The 20,495-nt window shown below is 46.2% G+C and overlaps 1 protein-coding gene across 1 annotated transcript in view; it reads right to left on the bottom strand.

Annotated features, from left to right (window-relative positions):
• Positions 1-10,996, bottom strand: part of LOC105058203 (uncharacterized) — a 26,532-nt gene extending 15,536 nt beyond the window's left edge. Inside the window, exons 1-10 of the mRNA XM_010941065.4 lie at positions 10,682-10,996; positions 10,078-10,220; positions 9,920-9,980; positions 8,285-9,797; positions 8,148-8,179; positions 5,451-5,583; positions 4,482-4,579; positions 4,142-4,186; positions 2,670-2,775; positions 697-823 (exon numbers count right to left, since the gene is read on the bottom strand). Of these exons, the coding sequence (XP_010939367.2) occupies positions 697-823; positions 2,670-2,775; positions 4,142-4,186; positions 4,482-4,579; positions 5,451-5,583; positions 8,148-8,179; positions 8,285-9,797; positions 9,920-9,980; positions 10,078-10,220 (2,258 nt within the window). The 5' untranslated portion in view covers positions 10,682-10,996. The remainder of the gene's footprint in view (positions 1-696; positions 824-2,669; positions 2,776-4,141; positions 4,187-4,481; positions 4,580-5,450; positions 5,584-8,147; positions 8,180-8,284; positions 9,798-9,919; positions 9,981-10,077; positions 10,221-10,681) is intronic.
• Positions 10,997-20,495: the final 9,499 nt, after the last annotated feature.

The following is a 20,495-nucleotide window of genomic DNA, read 5'->3' as shown; positions in this document are numbered from 1 at the left end:
ATTTACTACATGAGTCAATATTTTTTGAAGTTTTCAACTGCAACAATAATTTACTGTTCCATTTCCCCAATGATGGTGTAGTTACTGGTCCAGAACTTTCAGCAAATGCCATTGATTGTTGAATAAAGATGAACTCTTAGGTTCTGGCAAATGAAGAAAATTTAAGATACACATATCCGGCTGTATTAACTAGTATGAGAACTTTGAAGCTGGAAAGAGAATTAGAACAATAAAGCATTTTAAGGATGCTTGCCTAACATTATAGCCATAATTATGCTTCCACAAAATCAGGGTATAAAAGGTTCTATATTTTGGATCAATGTTTAATAAAGAAGAGCATGTTACAAGGGCTGCATGAGGAGAGGAGGTAGTGGCAATTAATTTAGAAGAACGATTAGGTGCTTATCTCATTATGGAGAGTTATTTGCAGCATTTGGGTATAATTTCAGAGAGGTATATAAATAATACAGTGAACAGCTGGGTTAATTATGTAGAATATACATTGTATGAATCTGGCAAGTAGTATAATTTGAGATGCATTGCCAGGTTTAAATATCATCAGATGGCTAATCTCTGAGGCATTGTGGATGAAACTGAGATTTGATTTTTGGGGACATAAAAGCAGAAACTGTTGTAAACTGCCACAGACAAATGGAAAAAATATAGTGAAAAAAAAATCTTTAAGAAGTTGATTACCTTACAAAGTCGAGGCGCCATCCATCAAAGCCAATATCATTCCGAAGCCAGTTCAACCAGTCCTTGATATCTCTTCGAACAAATTCTTGAGAATGATCTATGTTAGGAGCTGCATGAAAGATATCACCTGGAAACAGAAGCAGAAGCAACAAAATAAACATTAACTTAAACTGAGGGGCTTTTTTCCAACAAAATATGCATATGGAAGACAATGATAGTAAAACTGATTAAATTTAATCATTGTGTAATAAAAAGAATAAAATATTTTCTCTCCAGACACTTGATCTCCGATCATCATCCCTGGAATACTAAATTTCTGGCGGTGGTGTCCTTCAAATAGCCATGTATGGAATCTTCAGCATGTCGGGTAATCCTTATACCGTTCTTACATTAGAGAGGCCTGTTATCAGCCAGAGACTAGTTAAGCAGAAGGAATAGCTTAAGGTTGGTGGGCGAAAAAATAGGGTGGGGTATACTTAGGTCCCTTGGGATCCAAATAGTGAATGGTATAACTCCTTAAATTCTTTTCTTCAAGGGATTGGTGCCAATCATTAGCTTGTCGTCAGTTTGCCAAATCTAGTTTGACTCTTTGGTGCATCCTATCTTTGGATGTAAATGGCTAGATGCTAATTGTAGTACTTGCAACATCTACCCCTATATCCTGAACTAGACTGGAGTTTTCCAAGTGATTATAGTGTTGGGGATGCTGTGCTCAAAATAAGATGCCTAACCACCATTGATGTTGCTATTTGGTTAGTTGGAAAAGTGCGCAATTAATCTTGATTCTCTACTTACCTTGGTTATCTTCTAGATTGCATACATGGCAATCACCGTGTTCCTTTTTTTCCTTCACTTTCTTTTTCCTATGTTTCCAACTCCCTCTTCTTATCCTCTCTCTTTTTCTACAAAAGGTGGGAAACCCATCAACATTCACTAAGTTCACGAACCTAGATGCTGAAAGGCACAGCATCCAACAAGAGCCTACATGTAACATGGTTAAGGGAGAGAAAGGGAGGAGGAAGAAGAAATTAGAAATAGAGTGGGAAGGCATTTGAATAAGGTTAACATAAGGCCACAAAGAAGATGCTTGAAAAACTCAACTACTCATCCACTTGGTGGAAATAGGATGAAATCTTGTATTTTCCATTTTAATTTTGTTTACAATAGTACCGATCATCTGCCATTTTAATTTTGTTCTAGAAATACACTTCCCAAAGTCTTTTAGCAAGGTCTTTGTTTATAAAAGCCAAATAGCAGGCCTAATGTCCAAAACATATCAATTCAATGCTAGAAAGCCTTATGATTAGTTAGATGAAAAATGGTTATTAAAAAGATTATAGCTTTTTGCAAGCTTGATAGTTTGATATAATTTAAACCTGAAATAGGCAAACCTGATCTCAGATTGATTGGTAAGAAATCGCATGCCATGGAGATGAGAAAAACCTCACTATTTTTGGGACTTAGAAAATTCTAATTTTGTTCTTCAGAAATATTCTGTGAAATTTGGTCTGCAGAAAGACCTAGGGTAAAGCAAACAGTCTTATTGCTTTACATTCTAACCAAATATGCCAGTAGAAGGGTATGCTTCCACGTAGTCAAAAGCATCACAAGAGTTCTAATCACTGAAGCCTATTGACAATTAAAATGCAGCAGAAAGTGTTCCCTCAAAATATAATGCAGCAGACGTGCAACTTCTGCAGGCTGCATATGAGAAGCCATCTGTCTATGTAATCTGTCTATGAATACTTCCTTTTGGTTTAAGATTACATTATTAGACGATTAGTTGATGGAAGTAACAGGTAATGCAGCACATTATAGCTAAAAAGTGAAGAAAGATTTATATAATCTATCTTAGATAGTCCGAATAAAGTTTCTCTGTTATGGTTATGTATCCTCTATGCATGCCAACTGCACATTTACAAGATTGTCTACAATTAAGGGCACTGCATTTTCTAATCAGGCATGCCACCTACCAGTTGATGGATTTCCTTGACCTTGGAAGTTTGGGTCATCGCAGACAATTGCCTCAGGTCCCCATGCAAGCTTGCCACCAAAAATATTCCACACTCCATTTGGACTCTGGAGTACGTTAAGTGCACTTAGACTAGATAAAGTTACAAAATTAGAAAGACAAATAAGAGGTCATGAATATTCTAAAATGAGATAATAGCTCAGGCACGAGAAAACACAGTTAAGTAAACATAGGCTTCTACACTTGATGCAAAAACAGGCTGAAGATGGTGAAAGAACATTATCTCAATTGCTCATCTATGTAGAAATCTTGAAGAACTCACCAAGTTATGAGGATAAAACAAAGAGTAAGATTCATTATGGCAGCTCCAGGTCATTTTTTGAGTATGATATCTTGCTGGGCCTTGTTAAATGCAGTGATTTCTAAACATAAATGAATCACAGTCTCACAACCATTTAATTAAACCAATAGCTTAGTATACTACTGCTATGCATTCCTATTTAATTGGTAGATAGGTTAAATACCTTATGGTTGCCCAATCCTTTTTGAGGCAAAATGGGTGGGTTTTCTTCTTTCTTTCTTTATTTCTTTCCTTTTTTTTTTTGAGTTGCAGGGGGTTGTGCAGGTAAGATGGAGAGAAAGAACAGCTATGATATTGTACCCTATAACTTTACTTTTTTATGTGAATTATTGTCTCTTTGTAGGCTTCATACATAGAACACTAATGCGATGTTTCATACAAAGGGTGTGAATAATTAAAACATAGTATATTTGGAATATGTTCTCAAATATTTTCTCCTTAAGTTTTATTTTGAATTGGTCTAGGTGTCATTTTCTTGGGATCAATCTCTAGGTCTAGTGGAATCTTTTCTTGGTCTATCATCTGAGTGTACAGTCAAATGTTCATTATTCATAAGCAAAATTTATGATGCCTCAACATACGACTAACTCTTTGAGAGCCTTCGGAAAGTGGTTTAAAATTTTGAAAGGGTGTGAAAGATGTCCTTATGTAAATAAGCAGAGTATGTCTTAAGGTATGTTGCAAGTGTGACCATTCTGATTGCAAAGTGTCATAATAATGCTTCGCAAGATCAATGCAAGCACGGTTAGTTTGGATTTAAAGCATGATGACAAGGCTGCTCACTTGTATGTTTAGAAGTAACTTAGGTTTGAAAAATTTTGGCTGGATATCCAGTGGTTTGGCTACCTTAATCTGGAACATATACCCAATTTTGAAACTAAAGAAAGAATAAGCGATGGCACAATGAGTTTCATGCAATATCTTATCCATCTAACCAAAAGAGCATAGAAGATCAAATGCAGCAATATCTTATTTGATTAGAAAGATACAAGTTTCATTAAGCAAAATCTCTCAAACAATATAATGCGATACAATTAGTGCATGTTGATAGGTTTCCTTATGTTCTGGCAGCATCTCCATGCGACGAAAATAATGTCTATTTAAAAGCAGACCTGTTTCTGTGCACATCGATGATTAAGTACGACATCTCCCAAAGCCTGTTTAAAGAGAACAAGAAAATGTAACTAAAATGCTGGCACGTTGAAATGACATTAGATTGGGAAACCAATATGCTAACACTAACTTCAGAAATAAAAAGAATTTTCAATCAAAAACAGAAAAATATGTGGTCCACTACAAGACTTTGGAAAAAGATAGGGGTAAAAAGAATCAACAAAACATAGAAATTAGAATGCTGACTAAAAGAGATGAATCAAAGATTAAATCAGTATGTTGATTCATAATAAATCAAGCCTGTATTGACTATTTAAAACCTGAAGCTTGTACTCTCACCAGAAGATCATGAGCATGCATTTCCTCGATACATTGTTTAAGTTCCTCCACAGAACCATAGGAAGAGTTCAAGTTGTAAAGGTCAGAAGGCATATAACCTGGAGCACATCCCAAATAGCATGTCTTAATGAATATTTATATCAGATGACTAATGCCACTGTGACAATTTAGACCTATAACTGTCAGATGATAATCAGCAAGAGGCACAAAACACTCTACAGAAAAAATAACATTAACATTTAGAGACTTGTGCAGTGTAGTCTCACGAGATGATGCACCAGCTTGAAGAAGCACATAAGCCCACAATTTTAGTGATACATAGACATGTATATATGTTCATATAATTTTTTTCTACATATATGTATATGCACATACACATATATATGTGTGTGTGCGGGCGTGCACATAAATTCAACTGCAAACACTATATTTACAAGATGGATAAGAACAAATACATTTTAACATGTGAAGCTAGTCAGGAGTTATGGTACAAGCAACTAACTAAACTGGAAAGATAAAGGACTTATGCACTGGCACTATTAATTGTATTCAACCTGGGTCTCTGAAATAAAACATCTCTCAAATCATCTCTTTCTACCCCCGTCCAGCTCTCCTCCAGGCTTCCCCTCTGTTTTTTTCTGACCCTTCAACTTTCAGGATTCTTACCAATGGCTTAGGATTGTCAACCGCCTAGGCTATTCATGCCCACGCCGCCTCAAATATTTCTTTTTCAAGGTAATCCCTACCATTGCATCTCCATTACTTTCAATATGCACCCATTCCTGTCTCCATCCACACTAGATTTACCATACATTCACCTGAACATCCTAACCTTGACTATGCTGATTCATGGTGGTTCTTCTCACTTGTCAAATTCTGATTTATGTAATAAACATTTTAAGGATATCGTTTGAGTATCAATGATTAGCCATCAAGAGATATGGTTTTGTCATAATCTATTGAACCAACCTTGAGGGGCAACAGACTCTGTTGGTGGTGGAAACCACACTGCTGTCATCCCAGACTGTGATAGATCTGCAGCTTTAGGAGCTAGCTCCAGGTACCACCTCCTTCTCCAGCTTTCCCAGTTGAATCCTTGAAACTGAAATAAAGAGCATATGATGAAAATGAGTGTAAGGGTAAAACTTCACAATTAGAATATAAGACTAAAACATATTTCATGCAATGCAGCACATTCATGTAACATAAGCCTTCATTATAACAAATCCATCTGACTAAATTTTTTTATTTCATGAAATATGAGTATGAAAATCAAATGTAATTTATGGAATGTATGTTTGCTAATAAGAACATAGACCTCACATCCAGTCCACTTAACCACAATAATCTCAAGCTTTTCCAATATTTCCTGCAACCCATATGCCCATTCCACGACAATTAAAGTCTCCCAAAGAGTCAGAACAGGATTAATGTTCTCAGTACTAAATACTAATCATGCATGATATACAAGCAGGTATGTCTGCATATTGATATACCATTCCTTTTACAATGTAACTTCAAAGAATGTCTTCCTCCACCTTTCAGCTAAAGCTGCTGAAATCATTTATAAGACCAAGTGCCTTTTACATGCAATCCATCATATTTGGTTTACAAAAAAATGCTATCAGATAGTTAGAAGATACTGCAAGAAGTGATCTAATCTTGTAAAGTATGCCTCTAAGTGTCCCTGTGCATTTTATAATTGATGCATTACTGATCAGCAATATCAGAATGGTAAATTATTTGCTCTTGGGTGAATTTCCTGTATTGCAATATCAATCTTGTGCATCATTATCATGAGATATCAATCTTAGTAGGTATGCTAGGCAAACTTAAAAAGAAAAATATGCTACCAGCAAATTACTAGAAGAAACCTTCAAAACTGATCATTAGAGATTCCAATTTTATCCTAATTTTTAGGAGAACCCAGAAAAAGCACAAATGGTAAAATTCAAAATGTATGATTCAGTTTAAGATAATTCTGCAGATCAAGATATGTTTCAAAATTAATTTTGTTCTGTTTGTTTTCTAGGCATGCTTTTGCGTGACATGGTTGTAACTTGTAAGATCATAGGACCATGGATTATTATCTTAGACATTGCTTGTTGCTCCTTTTCAGTGATAAGAATAACATGAGAATATTAAAGTATGACTAAACCATTAAAAAAAAAATTGACATATGATGCAGCATGAAAACTTTTATTCGTAAAGGAAAAAAAAATGTCAAATGGTAATTCTGTAGGCTGAGAATAACTGTATATGAGTAAACCAAATCCCACGTTCCTATGCAGTTGCCACCAACTCCTCCAACCATGCTAAAAGTCTTCTAATTTATATTTTCTTTTCAAAAACTGAAAAGGATTAACCACCCAACTTCTTTGGCCATATAAAGTTCCTAAAAAAACTAAATTCTTAAAAAGGCAGTAAGAAGCTGGCTGCCATGTATCCCTGCTAGCCATCTCTGGAGCAATCTAAGGGCAACATTAGTATTTTGAGGATGGGGAACTAAAATCGATATTAAGAGATTCATGAGTGGAAGTTCCCAGTTTTCTTTCATGTATTCTCCTCATGCAACTAGAAGCAAAATATAACATGAAAGTCTTGTTTCTTACTTCATGAGAAAGGATTTGGTGGATAGGGTGTCCAATTTATCTAAGGTAGCATTTAATGGACAATTGATATGGGAGTACATCTATCAAAATTGCTCGGTATAGATTTGAAAATAATACTTCCAGATAATGGACCATTTTTCTTGTCTTCGAAAAATTAGCATTTTCTCATTCACATATAAAAGGAAAGCATGTGTCCAAAGAATCTATTTAAGACATACCTTTTTGAGAATCCATTGAATGTCAAAAGTTTGAACATACAGACTAGCAATCAGAGAATATCATGATGAAATCAGATAATTGTAAGTTCATGAAACATGTGAAAATTCAGATAAGGAATCTTTTGTTTTTTGTTTAATGTGTGGGTGTGTTGGGCAGTGCACTTCTTGCCTCCTCTCAAGTCTTGCGCAACCCCCCCCCCCCCAATCCCACCAAAAAAACAAAAAAAAGGGGAGGAGGGGCACAAGAATCCTGCCTGTATGGAAAAGATAAAGTGCTATGAAGTCCTTTTCTTCAAATGTATAACTTTATATCACATAAATATTCATCTGTCATCAAAAATCTGTAACTGTAGATTGGAGTTTCCAACCATGAAGTTCATGTCGAATGCAAGCATGTTTATTGCATATGTCATCGTCTCTTACTTATCAGCTCCCAGGCAATAGTGGAGCAATTATTTTCTATTTGTAGGATAAAATAAAAATGCAAATACAATGCCTAAATCACAGGAACTAAAAGACAGCAATCAATAATCAGCATGTGCATGGCAGTAGTGGAGCAATTATTTTCTATTTGTAAGAGAAAATAAAAAAGCAAATACAATGCCTATATCACAGGAACTAAAAGACAGCAATCAATAATCAGCATGTGCATGGCAATAGTGGAGCAATTATTTTCTATTTGTAAGAGAAAATAAAAAAGCAAATACAATGCCTATATCACAGGAAATAAAAGACAGCAATCAATAATCAGCATGTGCAATGATGCACATGCGACATTGTTAAGTGTTAAAATACTACCACAATAATTACTGAACAATCTTGAAAGGAATACTAACCACGATCTCACGGCCAGTGCCAGTGCCAGGCTCTGCATGAAAATCCAGAGTTAACTATTGTTCACACTAGTCATTTTTGTTTGGAAGAAAATATCATATACCAATGTAAACATAACAACTGTAATAAATGAAATAACCTAATTTTGTTTCTTCGGGGGTCCTTTGCCATTTTACAGTTTTCCTCTGTAAAGCACGTTCCAAAGCCTTTCGTTTCTTCTCTATAGCTTCTTTCTCAATTACATGCTCAACAAGCATATCTGCCTCCTTTGGTTTTTCTTGTGCTATAGACCACACTTCATCAGGTTTGGGCAAGTTCAATGACAGGGATTTTGCAGCTAGTGCCTCAGACATATTAACTTTCCTTGGTGGCAACTTAGGACAGATAGTTCTAATCCTACGGGCCATCCATTCAGGTATCTCTCTTCGAGGACCTTCAGCGAGCAGCTTCCACTTTTGCGAATCATCACCAGTCAAAAGATCAATCCTTCCCTCATTGACTAAATAGTCCACATCTTCTTCATCTTCTCCAGGTGATTTTTCCCCATGCAAGATTGACTCTGCAATCTCTGCTCTCCGTCTCCAGACCTCTGAAGCAGCTTCAGATGCCTTCAGAGATCTCTGCAGGGCAGCACATCTCCTCATATAGGCTTGGTCCTTTAAACATGCTGTTTCCTTTATGGCTTCAACAGTAGCCATGATGCTTTCCAGTTCAACCTTGAAAGCCTTTCCAGCTTCCCTTTCCCTTTCTGCCACTGCCTCCTTCATTTTCTCTAACGATGACCTGACTTCCTCTTCCTTTTCAACAGACTTCTTCTTAGTTAATTCTTGAAGATCATTCAGGGCCTTTTCTGCAGCATTAGCACGAAGATAAGAAGCCTTTGCTTGTGCTAGAGCTTGTTCCAACTCAGATTTCAATCTCTCAGCCTCACTTTTCATAATAAGCAATCGATATTCTAAATCACTGACAGCATTCTGTAATGCAAAATTTTGGGACCGAAGAGCTGTAATCTCATCAATCAAATTTGCTCCACCAGAAAGAGCCGCTACAGCTTTTTCTGCAAAGCTTCTGGCTTGTTCTGCTTCAGACAAGGCTTTGTTTATTGCATCGGTTGATTGATCAGCAATGGATGAGATAGTACCCTCAGTAGCACTTCTAATCTGTTCCTCAATGCGATAAGCTGCTTCAGCAGCTGAAGTTTCCGCAGCAGACACCCTTAACCAAGCATCTTCTAATATGTGAGAGGTAGCTTGCTGGAAAGCAAGTTCTGCTAATTTCTCAACCTGCACTGCAAGTTCAAGAGCTTCTTGTTTGGCAAGCACCAACTTGGATTCTAAAGCAACTTTCTCATCAGTCGATTCCTGTAGCTTGTGATTGAACAGAGATTCAGCTGCTTTGAGTTCTGCAACTGCTAATTCCTTGTCATGCTTTATCATATCAGCATATTCCTGCAGCTTAGCCTGTGACCGTGCCAACTCTTCAAGTAATTCATCTCTCTCGTTTCCAATGGCCTCCTGATTAGATCTTCCCTCAGATAGAGCAATATCGGATCGAGCAAGTTCATCATGAGCAATCTCTGGAACATCGCCATTACCTTGCAAAGAGTGATCTCCGTCTCCAACAATCTCTTTGAAGATGTCATTGGACTCATCCTGTTATAAAAATCAGTATCATATTGCGATTTCCTTTGCAGTTGCATCTCTTGCATGTCAAAATAAATCTACATGAATATGTTTCGAGAGGAAAAGTTGAGGCCAGTGCCCTCCATTCCTACCGGGCCAGCACGTACTCTAATACCGAATCCATGAAAGCCATTATTAATTAATACATTTTTCCTGCAAGAAATCAATATCGATATGAAACTTAATGAGAAAGACAAACTAATCATCTATTTTAAAGGGGGAAAAGAAAAAGAAAGACTTTTGAGGATACCTTTTTCTATCAGAAAAATTCCTACAAGCTTTCAGCTGCCACCGGCAGCAAGCTGGTGAAATCTGGAGCCAACATTTGCCGGAATTGAGTGAACCACGAGAAAGACACCACAGGGTTGCATCAGCGCAGGTGGCAATAGCCATCTGTGACCGTCCATAGATCATAGCATTTTTTTTTAATCTAGTAGGCATATCACTTGATCGAGAGGATCAAACAAAATCATAAAAAGACGTGCTTTGGACAAAAAGATTAAGAGGGAACATTATAATGGATGAATAATTTGAAAAAATGGAGACGCATTACCTGTAGCTGAATATTCTACGGAAGAAATCTTTCCACATTTGTCTTATTTCACAACATTAAATATTTAAATAAAAACCCTCGTCACTACCATTGCCATACAATTGAAAAACAATTTTAAAAAAAAAGTGTTTGCTGAGTCACTATAGGAAAAAAAGCGTTACATGTGAAAAATGAAGAAGAATAAAACAGGAAAAGAAGATCCAAAAAGTTCAACCTATCATATCGAACAATGGCAATGATCGCTTCGGATCGGCACACGAACCAAATAAATAAAAATTAAAAAAAAAAAACCTTATCTTACCAAAGAGTTGGAATCAATCGAAGAGATACGAGATAATCTAGCGTTCTTGGTTTCCGTAGGAGATGACCTTTCTTATTTCTTCTTCTCCGTTCCCCGTCTGGACTCTTGGAAGCCGACCATCGAGTCGAAGTGGCGCGGAGATGAGAATCTCTACTCTAAATTACGTCAATGCGCCTGTTTAATGGACAAATGACGAGCCACGGTATTCCGGGTATTAATGTAATTAAATGGCGAAAGGTGACGGAGATATGAAGCGGGAACCCCTTCCCGAGTTCGGACTGCGAAAGTTCGTCAGGGGATTTCCGTGCTTTTGGGATCACGGGGTTTTCCTTTCGGGTTCGAGGTTGTACCTTTCGCGCGAAGAGAGAGATTAGGGTGCTTTTAAAGTCATGCAAGGCACGATCTAACAGCTGATGCTCTTATTTTTCTGCTTGAGACTGACGGTGAAGATGATCGAAAAAAAATATATATATATTAAAACTCTATTTGGATATCTATAAAATTTTTTTATTGAGATATTTTTTAATAAAAATTTTTCAATGCTCGAATTAGAAAATGAAGAATAATGAGATAAGAGAACAGAAAAAAGAGAATTTATTTAGAGGATCTCAGAGCTTTTTATTTATAAGAGAAGAGTTAGAGTCGTATCCGTCTTGGAGTCTGGATAGCTTTCTAAATTTAACATGTAGATAGATTCGAAGATATTTTTTTTTTACTGAAGATTCGATTGTGGAGAAATTCTATTCTATTTAGATTTTTTCAATTTAAAAGAGAAATAGATCTAGAGGCAAGAAGCTTAGTTCGGCAACGGATGAGCTATAATAGATGGTCCGATTCAGGAGACCATGGAGCATGCGTTGATCCCAGATTATTTGAAATTGGTCGGTTATGTATGAGCTATAGTAGATTGTCTAAGGACGAGATAAATCAGGATCGGAGCTGTGGAGTAGAAACTGCTACAAACTTAATAGGTCATACATGGTGATCTTCATATGCGTAATGTTGGGTATAAAATACCCACAGCCGAAACCCTCGACGGAACCGACATCAGAACAGCTTCGCCTGGACTCCTACGGGAGCCGGGCTCCGCCACCGACATCAGAGCAGCTTCGCCCGGACTCCTACGGGAGCCGGGCTCCGCCACCTACATCAGAACAGCTCCGCCCGGACTCCTACGGGAGCCGAATTCCTCCGCAACAACAGAGCAGCTCCGCCCGGGCTCCTACGGGAGCCGGACTTCACCTCAAACTTGGACTGCTGGTAAGCTCCGTCCGGACTCCTACGGGAGCCGGACTTCACCTCTAACTTGGACTGCTGGTAAGCTCCGTCCGGACTCCTACGGGAGCCGGACTTCACCTCTAACTTTGATTGCAGCCCAGCTCCGCCCGGGCCCCTACGGGAGCCGGGCTCCGCCATCGACAGTAGAACAGCTCCGCCCGGACTCCTATAGGAGCCGGGCTCCGCCGCCGATAACAGCACAGCTCCGCCCGGACTCCCACAGGAGCCGGGCTCCACCGCCGACACCAACCGCAGCACAGCTCCGACCGGGCTCCTACGGGAGCCGGGCTTCATCCTCAGCACCAACCGCGGGTAAGCCCCGTCCGGACTCCTACGAGAGCCGGACTTCGCCTTTAATTTTAATTGCAGGAGGACTTCGCCCGTACTCTTAAGGGAGCCGGGCTTCATCCCAATTGCAGGAGGACTTCGCCCGTACTCTTAAGGGAGCCGGGCTTCATCCCAATTGCAGGAGGACTTCGCCCGTACTCTTAAGGGAGCCGGGCTTCATCCCCGACGCCAACGACTGCAGCCGCAAGCAGACTTCGCCCGGACTCCTACGGGAGCCGGGCTCCGCCCGCGACTTCAACTCCGGGAGGGTTCCGCCCGGACTCCCCCAGAAGTCGGGCTCCACCCACGACCCCAACCGCCAGAGAGGACCTCTCCCGGACCTCTACAGAAATCGGGCTCCGACCGCTGTCGAGCTTCAATCGACAGATCCGCGCCCCCTGGCAGGGCACCAAAATGGCCACGCCCCTGCTCCACTTCCTGTGGCAGATTCCGCGCAGCTCCACTACCCCCTGGCAGGCCGCAATAACGGCCACGAGCCTGCTCCACCTCCTGCGACGGATTCCATGCGATTCTCCCATCCGCTGGCGAGTCACGACAACGGACGCTGCTCCACCCCTCGTAACAGATTCCACGTGGCAGGCCACGGTGATGGCCACGCATCCGCTCCACTATCCTTTGCAATCAATTCCCTGACCATGGGCGGCCCACTACCAGACGGTTACAAACGTCGCCATCAATCCGTTGCCTCCTTCGCCTATAAAATGGGACCCAGATACGTTATTCTTTAAGCTCATTTTTTCCTATCTCAAAACTCTGCTAAATTCTTCGTTCGAGCACTCCATTCTTGTTGAGGCAGAGAACTGACTTGAGCGTCGGAGGGTCTTGCCGGAGCAACCCCACCTCCGGTTTAGACTTTCCTTGTAGGTCCCGACGGCGACCGCGGCTTCCCCGACTCCAGCTTCTCCGGCGCAAGCGGATTTTTGCACCAACAGGATTGGCGCTAGAGGAAGGGGACGAACCTCCGCAGCACCCTTGTTCTTAAAGGAGTGTTCAACGGAGCCGCCTCCGACCGTTTCTCCGTCATCCACCCCTAATCCTCCCCCGCGAGATCGACACTCGATGCCTCCAGGCAAGGCGTCTACCCGGCGGTCTACGGCCTCTGCGGCCAGATCTCAGGCCCCGGCCTCCCCTCCCGTTTCTCAGCCTCCTCCTCCCCCTCCGGCGGCGGCGGTCGGCGCGGAGCAGTTTGACTTGCTGGCGCAGCAGGTCAAAGGCCTCGTCGAAGCCGTACAAGCAATGCAGCAACAGCAACCGCCGGCGTTAGCGCATCCGGAGGGGGCATCTCCGGAATGCCAAAACCCGGCGGTGGGGCGGGCCACCTGGGCCAGCCGCCCCGTCCTTCCCGGAAAGACGAATCCGAGGGTAGAAAGCCCTCAATCGGACCACGACTCCACCCCTGGAAGATCCCTACCCCCGTTCTACCAAAGGACCCTCGAGACTCGAAGTCGAGAGGATTTCCTGGACCGGAGGCTCCAGGAGATGAACCGACGGATCGAAGAACTCCGCCACGCGCCTCCCGCTTATGGTGAGGACATTTGCACTGACCCTCCCTTCTCCCAAATGATTATGCAGGAACCGATCCCGCCGAACTTCAAGCTTCCCCAGTTCGAAAGCTACGACGGGACGTCGGACCCGGTTGATCATCTGGAGGCCTTTCGAACGATGATGCTGCTTCACGGTGCCCCTGACGCCATCCTGTGCCGGGCTTTCCCGTCTACTTTGAAGGGAGCAGCAAGGAACTGGTACTCGGCTCTGAAGCCGGGTATCATATTTTCCTTCGATCAAATGAGCCACCAATTTGTGGCCCATTTTGTCAGCAGCCGGCGTCCCCGGAAGGGTTCGGAGTCCCTCATCAACATCAAGCAGAGGGAGGGGGAATCCATACGGGCCTACATCAACCGCTTTAACATCGCGGCATTGGAGGTCCGGAACTTGGACCAGTCAGTTGTCATGGCCGCCCTGAAAGGTGGCCTTCAGAAGAATGATCTTTTGTACTCTCTGAAGAAGAAGTACCCCAGAAATTTTGCTGATCTACTGGCTCGGGCTGAAGGATACGTCCGAGCGGAAGAAGCCTTCAAGATGAAGGACGAAGAGACAGCAAGGGAGCGTCAGGCGGGAGATTCGAGTAAACCCGCAGTTGAGAAGAGGCCAAAGGAAGCCTGGCCTCGCTCCCGATCCCCTCCTGGACATAAGCGCGCCCACACTCCACCCCGGGCACGCAGGCAGAGAAGTCCGGACAACAGGTTTCGACGGGGTTCCCCACCAGGGAAATTCCGCAACTACGCCCCCCTCAACGTCTCGAAGGCCCAGGTACTGATGGAGGTCAGGGAGCAGCTCCCTAGGCCGGAGAGGATGCGCACACACCCCGGGAAGCGCAACCCCAACAAGTTCTGCCTCTACCACCGCGACCACGGCCACGACATGGAGGAATGCATCCAGCTCCAGGACGAGATCGAGGAGCTCATTCGGTGAGGTCGACTCGACAGATTCATCCGCCGCAGGCCTGAGGGTAGAGGAGACCGGCCAAGAGCCCTCCCGCCGCCTAAACCGCAGAAAAGGGAGGAGCAGCCCGGGGACCGGCCTCCCATCGGGACCATCGACTCCATCACCGGAGGACCTCAAGGAGGAGCGGGAATACTGTAAATGTATCACTCACTATTTCGCCTTAAATCTACTTTTCTTTTTGCCTAACGTGTCCCTCCCACCTAGCGTGGATGTATTACGACTGGGTAGGATCCCGCCAAAAATGCAGCCATGCCAGGAACAGGAGGAGAACCTCGTCCTGGCATGGGCAAAGTCGAAGGCCCGATTCTTTTAGACCGGATGGGGGGAGAGGCCTTACAACGCCCTAATGTGCCCCCACAGCCCTGTTAGGGACAGGAGGAAAACCTCGCCCTAACTTGAGCAAAGTCAAAGATCCGGTTCTTTTAGACCGGATGGGGGGAGAGGCCTTACAACGCCCTAATGTGCCCCCACAGCCCTGTTAGGGACAGGAGGAAAACCTCGCCCTAACTTGAGCAAAGTCAAAGGCCCGGTTCTTTTAGACCGGATGGGAGGAGAGGCCTTGCAACGCCCTAATGTGCCCCCACAGCCATGTCAGGAACAGGAGGAGAACCTCGTCCTGACATGAGCAAAGTTGAAGGCCCGGTTCTTTTAGACCGGAGGGGGGAGAGGCCTTACAGCGCCCTAACGCGCCCCCACAAGGCAGGCTGGTAACGAGAGGAGAACCTCGCGCCGGCTCAAGCAAAATGGAAGGCCCGGACTCCTACGGGAGCCGGGTTCCGCCACCAAGGAAGGCTTCACCCGGACTCCTACGGGAGCCGGGTTCCGCCGCCAAGGAAGACTTCACCCGGACTCCCACGGGAGCCGGGTTCCGCCGCCAAGGAAGACCTCACCCGGACTCCCACGGGAGCCGGGTTCTGCCGCCAAGGAAGACCTCACCCGGACTCCTACGGGAGCCGGGTTCCGCCGCCAAGGAAGACTTCACCCGGACTCCTACGGGAGTCGGGTTCCGCCGCCAAGGAAGACTTCACCCGGACTCCTACGGGAGCCGGGTTCCGCCGCCAAGGAAAACCTCACCCGGACTCCCACGGGAGCCGGGTTCCGCCGCCAAGGAAGACTTCACCCGGCCTCCTACGGGAGCCGGGCTCCATCCGCCACTTCAGCAGCAAGGGTTAATAATGGTGGCGAAACTCGGCCGCATAACAAGGTCGGATGAAAGGAAAGAGCCCCCCCCCGCGACGACATCCATGTCGAACAAGCCAAACGACCAAAAAGGTCCAACCGACGACAATATCAGTGCTACACGAAGACAAGGTAACACAAAACGCTCTCTTTCCATTTCCGATATATGTACTACAGGGCCGGGACGGCCAGGGAAAGAAGGACAAAACGACAAAAAAAAAAAAAAGAAGAAAAAAGGGGGTGACTACAAAAGAGCTCTAAGGAGGCCCCACCTCCTCCGACCTAGGGTTATCACCTCCATCCCTCAGCCAGGACTGCCTCAGGTTCTCCACTGTTTCTTCTAGTTCTTCTTTCTTTCGCAGCGTATCCTGGAGCGCCTGACGAAGTTGCCGGCTCTCAGCCTCCGCCTCTCGACGCCGCTTCCGCAGAACTTCAGACTCCGCCTCTGCGTCCGCGACGGCCCTCCGCTCAAGCGCCAGTTGGATGCTCACTTGCTGAAGCTCGGCTGTCTTCTCCCCAAGGGAGACAGAAATCCCTTCGACAGTGCCTCTCAGGGCTTGGAGCTCTTCGGCATCTTGGGCCGTAGTAAGCTGCGCCCTAGTAACCAGCTACCTCTGGAGACGAACAACCTCGTCCGTCGCCTGTCGGAATCTCCCTTTGTACTCTTCCACTTGCCGGCGCCAGCTGGCCCGCTGCACGTCATGGCTCATCTCAGCGTCTTGAAGCTGCTTCTGGAGGTCGGAGACTCTCTGCGACCACTTCTGTTCATCATCAACCCGTGCCAGAAGCCGAGATGAGTTTCCCTCCAGCTGGCCGATCTTCCTCTTCGCAGCTGATAGCTCCACCTTAAGGGCGCTGATCCTGGCTTCTTGAGCCCAAGTTCGGTCGCTGGCGCTCTTCTTACATTCCTCGAGCTCCTTTGTGAAGTTTGCCTTTCTCCGACTGTAATCCATGATTGCCTTCACTTGGAGACTCCTAAAGTGGGCGGCCTCAGCGGCGGCCTCGGAATGGCATTTTCTCGACTTGTGGAGTTCGCCCTCTGACTTCTTCAACTTCTTCGTCAGGTGGAGGACCTCCTTTTTCAACCGCTGGATAGTTGACTTCAGCGGGACCCCCAGGGGCAAGGAAAGTGCTTCAGCAGGGCACTGCCATCGGAAGGTGCAAGCATCAAAGACCGACTCATTACAAGAAGAAAGGCAGAAAGAAGGAGGAGGGGGAAGGAGAGACCATCCACAACAAGAAATTCGACTTTATTGATTGAACAATTTTGAAGACAAACAGAAAGGAAATATGGTGACAAAATAAGGGCACAAGATCGGAGGTCTCAGACCTCAGGGGCAGGAGGTGGAGAACTCGACGCGGGGGGTGCGACTGCGGTGGCGGCGGACGAAGGGCCGGCCTCGTCTTCAGACTCCTCAAGAAAGCCGAGATCGAGGTCGGGGTATTTGCTGGCCACCTTCTCTTGGCAGAGCTCGAACCCCTTAGTGAACGCCTCCTGGCCAAACTGGACGTTCAGTTCCCTCATCTCCGTGGAGGCCTTGAACTCCTCCACCGCAAGGGCCCTGGCCTCCGAGACCAGAACCGGAGTCTGCTCGACCAAACGGGTGACCTCGGCCTCCGCCTTCCTCGCCGACTCCTCCAAGATCCATCTCTCCTCCTCCCAGGCTTGTCTCTCCTCTTCCCGGGCCTGCCTCTCTCTCTCCAGGGCCTCCTAGAGGGCGGCTACTTCGGCCGTCTTCGCTTGGAGGCGGGCAACCTCGGCCTGGTAGCGTTCCTCCGCCTGAAGGAGGTCCCTTCTCATGCGGATCGTCACCTCGACATAGGTGAAGAGCTGGTGCCCAATCTGCAAGGACGGATAGAGAATTACAACACAGGCCGAGTGACCATGCAAATAAACATCCGCTTACCTCAAGGAAGGACCTCAAAGAATCCCAAGCCCGCTGCTCGGGATCGGCGCGGTCGATCCTCTCCACGATGTCGGACAGAATGCAGCCATCAAGCAGCCGCCTGATCAGGTCCTTGTCGTTGAAGGGGTTTTCTGATCCCCCCTCGGAGCAGACGGACTCGTCTGCAGCAGCTCGGTGGCTGCTCGCCCTGCGAGCCACCGATTTTCTCCTCCTCCCCGCGGCGGGCGCCTCCGTGGGGCGAGCCCCCGGAACGGGGGCCCCAGTCGGCGGGCTCCTTGAGGAAGCCCGGGGGACCGCTGGCTCGGCATCTGAAGGAATGTCGATGGCCGGGATCGCCTGGACGGGCGCGGCCAAGCTCGTCTCCTCCACCCTGGCCCTCTTCGTCGATCCGGAGGTCATCGCGCCCTTCCTCTTCTGAGCCCTCATGCCCTTGGCGAGCATCCGCGTGGCTTCGACGTCCATTGCTAAAAAAAAAAAAAAAAAAAAAAAAGAGAAGAAAGGAAAGAAGAAGCGGCACCGATCAGTCCAGAGTCAAAAAAAAAAAAAAAAAGGAGAGGAAAAGAAGAGAGAAAGAAAGAAGAAGAAAAGAGCGAGAAAAAAAAAATATATAAAGAGAAAAAGAAGAAGACAAGAAAAGAAAAGATAAATACTTGCTGGATCCTGAGGGCTCAGACCGATGTTGAAAAGAAGCTGCTCCTTCAGAAGATTAGGAAGGGAAGGAGCGGGATAACCTAGAAGCTTCTGGGCGGCCTGGAGGTCGTCCTCTCTCAGGTTGGGAGCCCGGCGGACGGAATCCCTCAGAGACCCCCAAGGGGGTAGGCCCAGTTCCAGGGTCAGGCAGAAGATGAAGAGAAATTTCCCCTTTCAATTGTGAATCGAGGAAGGGGCGCCCTTCAGCAACCCCTTCTTACCAAACTGGGGGGAGAAGTACCACCAGTCCTTCGCCGAAGGATGGTGTTTGAAAGTATAAAAATGCCTAAACAAAGAAAGGGACGGCTGGACCTCGGCTATGTGGCAGAGAGAGAGAAACCCTATCAAGAACCTAAAGGAATTCGGGGCCACGGAGGCGAGAAAAATGTCCAAGAAGCAGAAGAAGGTAGCAACAAAGACAGGAAGCGGGAGCCGGAGTCCGACACGGAATGCCTCCTGATACAAGCAGAAGCGACCGGGTGGAGGAGCGCTGGCCCAGTCTGAGGGGCCAGGTAGCTCCAGGTCGTACTCTGGAGGAACCTCATACCGAACCCTTATCAGAAGGAGTTCGTCCGGAGTCGACGAGCATGGAATTGCACCTGGTGCAAAAACGGGTGAGTCCCAGCCCCGGACGCGGGCTCGTCTGCAGAGACAGGGACCTGGGGGTTTGAAGCAGAGGAACTCTCGGAACTGCCAGGAGCAGAAGAGTCAGAGGACATTTTGAACAGTTTCGGAGGAAGAACCTAAGGGACCCTAAAAAGACGGACCGAAAGGGGAACGAGACGCCGAAGGCTAATTCGGAGGGAGGCACAAAAGCAACGAAGAGAGGAGAAGCCCCTAGGCGGAGAGAAGAAGGTTGGCACTAACCTATGTTGCTCTGAGGAACCTGGGGGGCGAGAAACGAGAGGCGCCTACGGCTCGAGAAGACGTTCACTAGGGCAAGGCTCTCGAAGAGAAGGCAGACACCAGCGAAAACTCAGAAATGGAGTAGGACGCCTGAAGGGGGGAGGACGGATTTAAATAGACCCTGGGATCCGGTGCCATAATGATCGCGAATCCTCCTGGCCAGTCCACATCCGACACGTGTCCCACTCCCCCCGGCAGACGGCTAAAAGCGGCTGACGGTTGGCGGGGCCATTATTGCACCGTACCTAGGCCAGTGTACCTGCAGGATTTTCGAAGCGTCCCCTCGTACCGCTCCAATTCGAAAAGACTCCGGCACGCGCTCATTTAATGTCAAAATATCCGGAGGTGGCAGTGCACAGGATTCGAAGGGACGGGTCCGGCTCTCTCTCTCTCTCTGTACTTCCTTCGTCTGAAATTCAAACTCGAAAGTAGAGGGACTGGTGTTGGGTATAAAATACCCACAGCCGAAACCCTCGGCGGAACCGACATCAGAACAGCTTCGCCTGGACTCCTACGGGAGCCGGGCTCCGCCACCGACATCAGAGCAGCTTCGCCCGGACTCCTACGGGAGCCGGACTCCGCCACCTACATCAGAACAGCTCCGCCCGGACTCCTACGGGAGCCGGGTTCCTCCGCAACAACAGAGCAGCTCCGCCCGGGCTCTTACGGGAGCCGGACTTCACCTCTAACTTGGACTGCTGGTAAGCTCCGTCCGGACTCCTACGGGAGCCGGACTTCACCTCTAACTTGGACTGCTGGTAAGCTCCGTCCGGACTCCTACGGGAGCCGGACTTCACCTCTAACTTTGATTGCAGCCCAGCTCCGCCCGGGCCCCTACGGGAGCCGGGCTCCACCATCGACAGCAGAACAGCTCCTCCCGGACTCCTATGGGAGCCGGGCTCCGCCGCCGATAACAGCACAGCTCCGCCCGGACTCCCACGGGAGCCGGGCTCCACCGCCGACACCAACCGCAGCACAGCTCCAACCGGGCTCCTACGGGA

The sequence above is a fragment of the Elaeis guineensis genome, chromosome 2, assembly GCF_000442705.2.
Source record: "Elaeis guineensis isolate ETL-2024a chromosome 2, EG11, whole genome shotgun sequence".
In the NCBI taxonomy this organism is placed as follows: domain Eukaryota; kingdom Viridiplantae; phylum Streptophyta; class Magnoliopsida; order Arecales; family Arecaceae; genus Elaeis; species Elaeis guineensis.
Note: the sequence above shows the minus strand (reverse complement) of the source record. Positions and strands in the feature narration are given on the sequence as shown.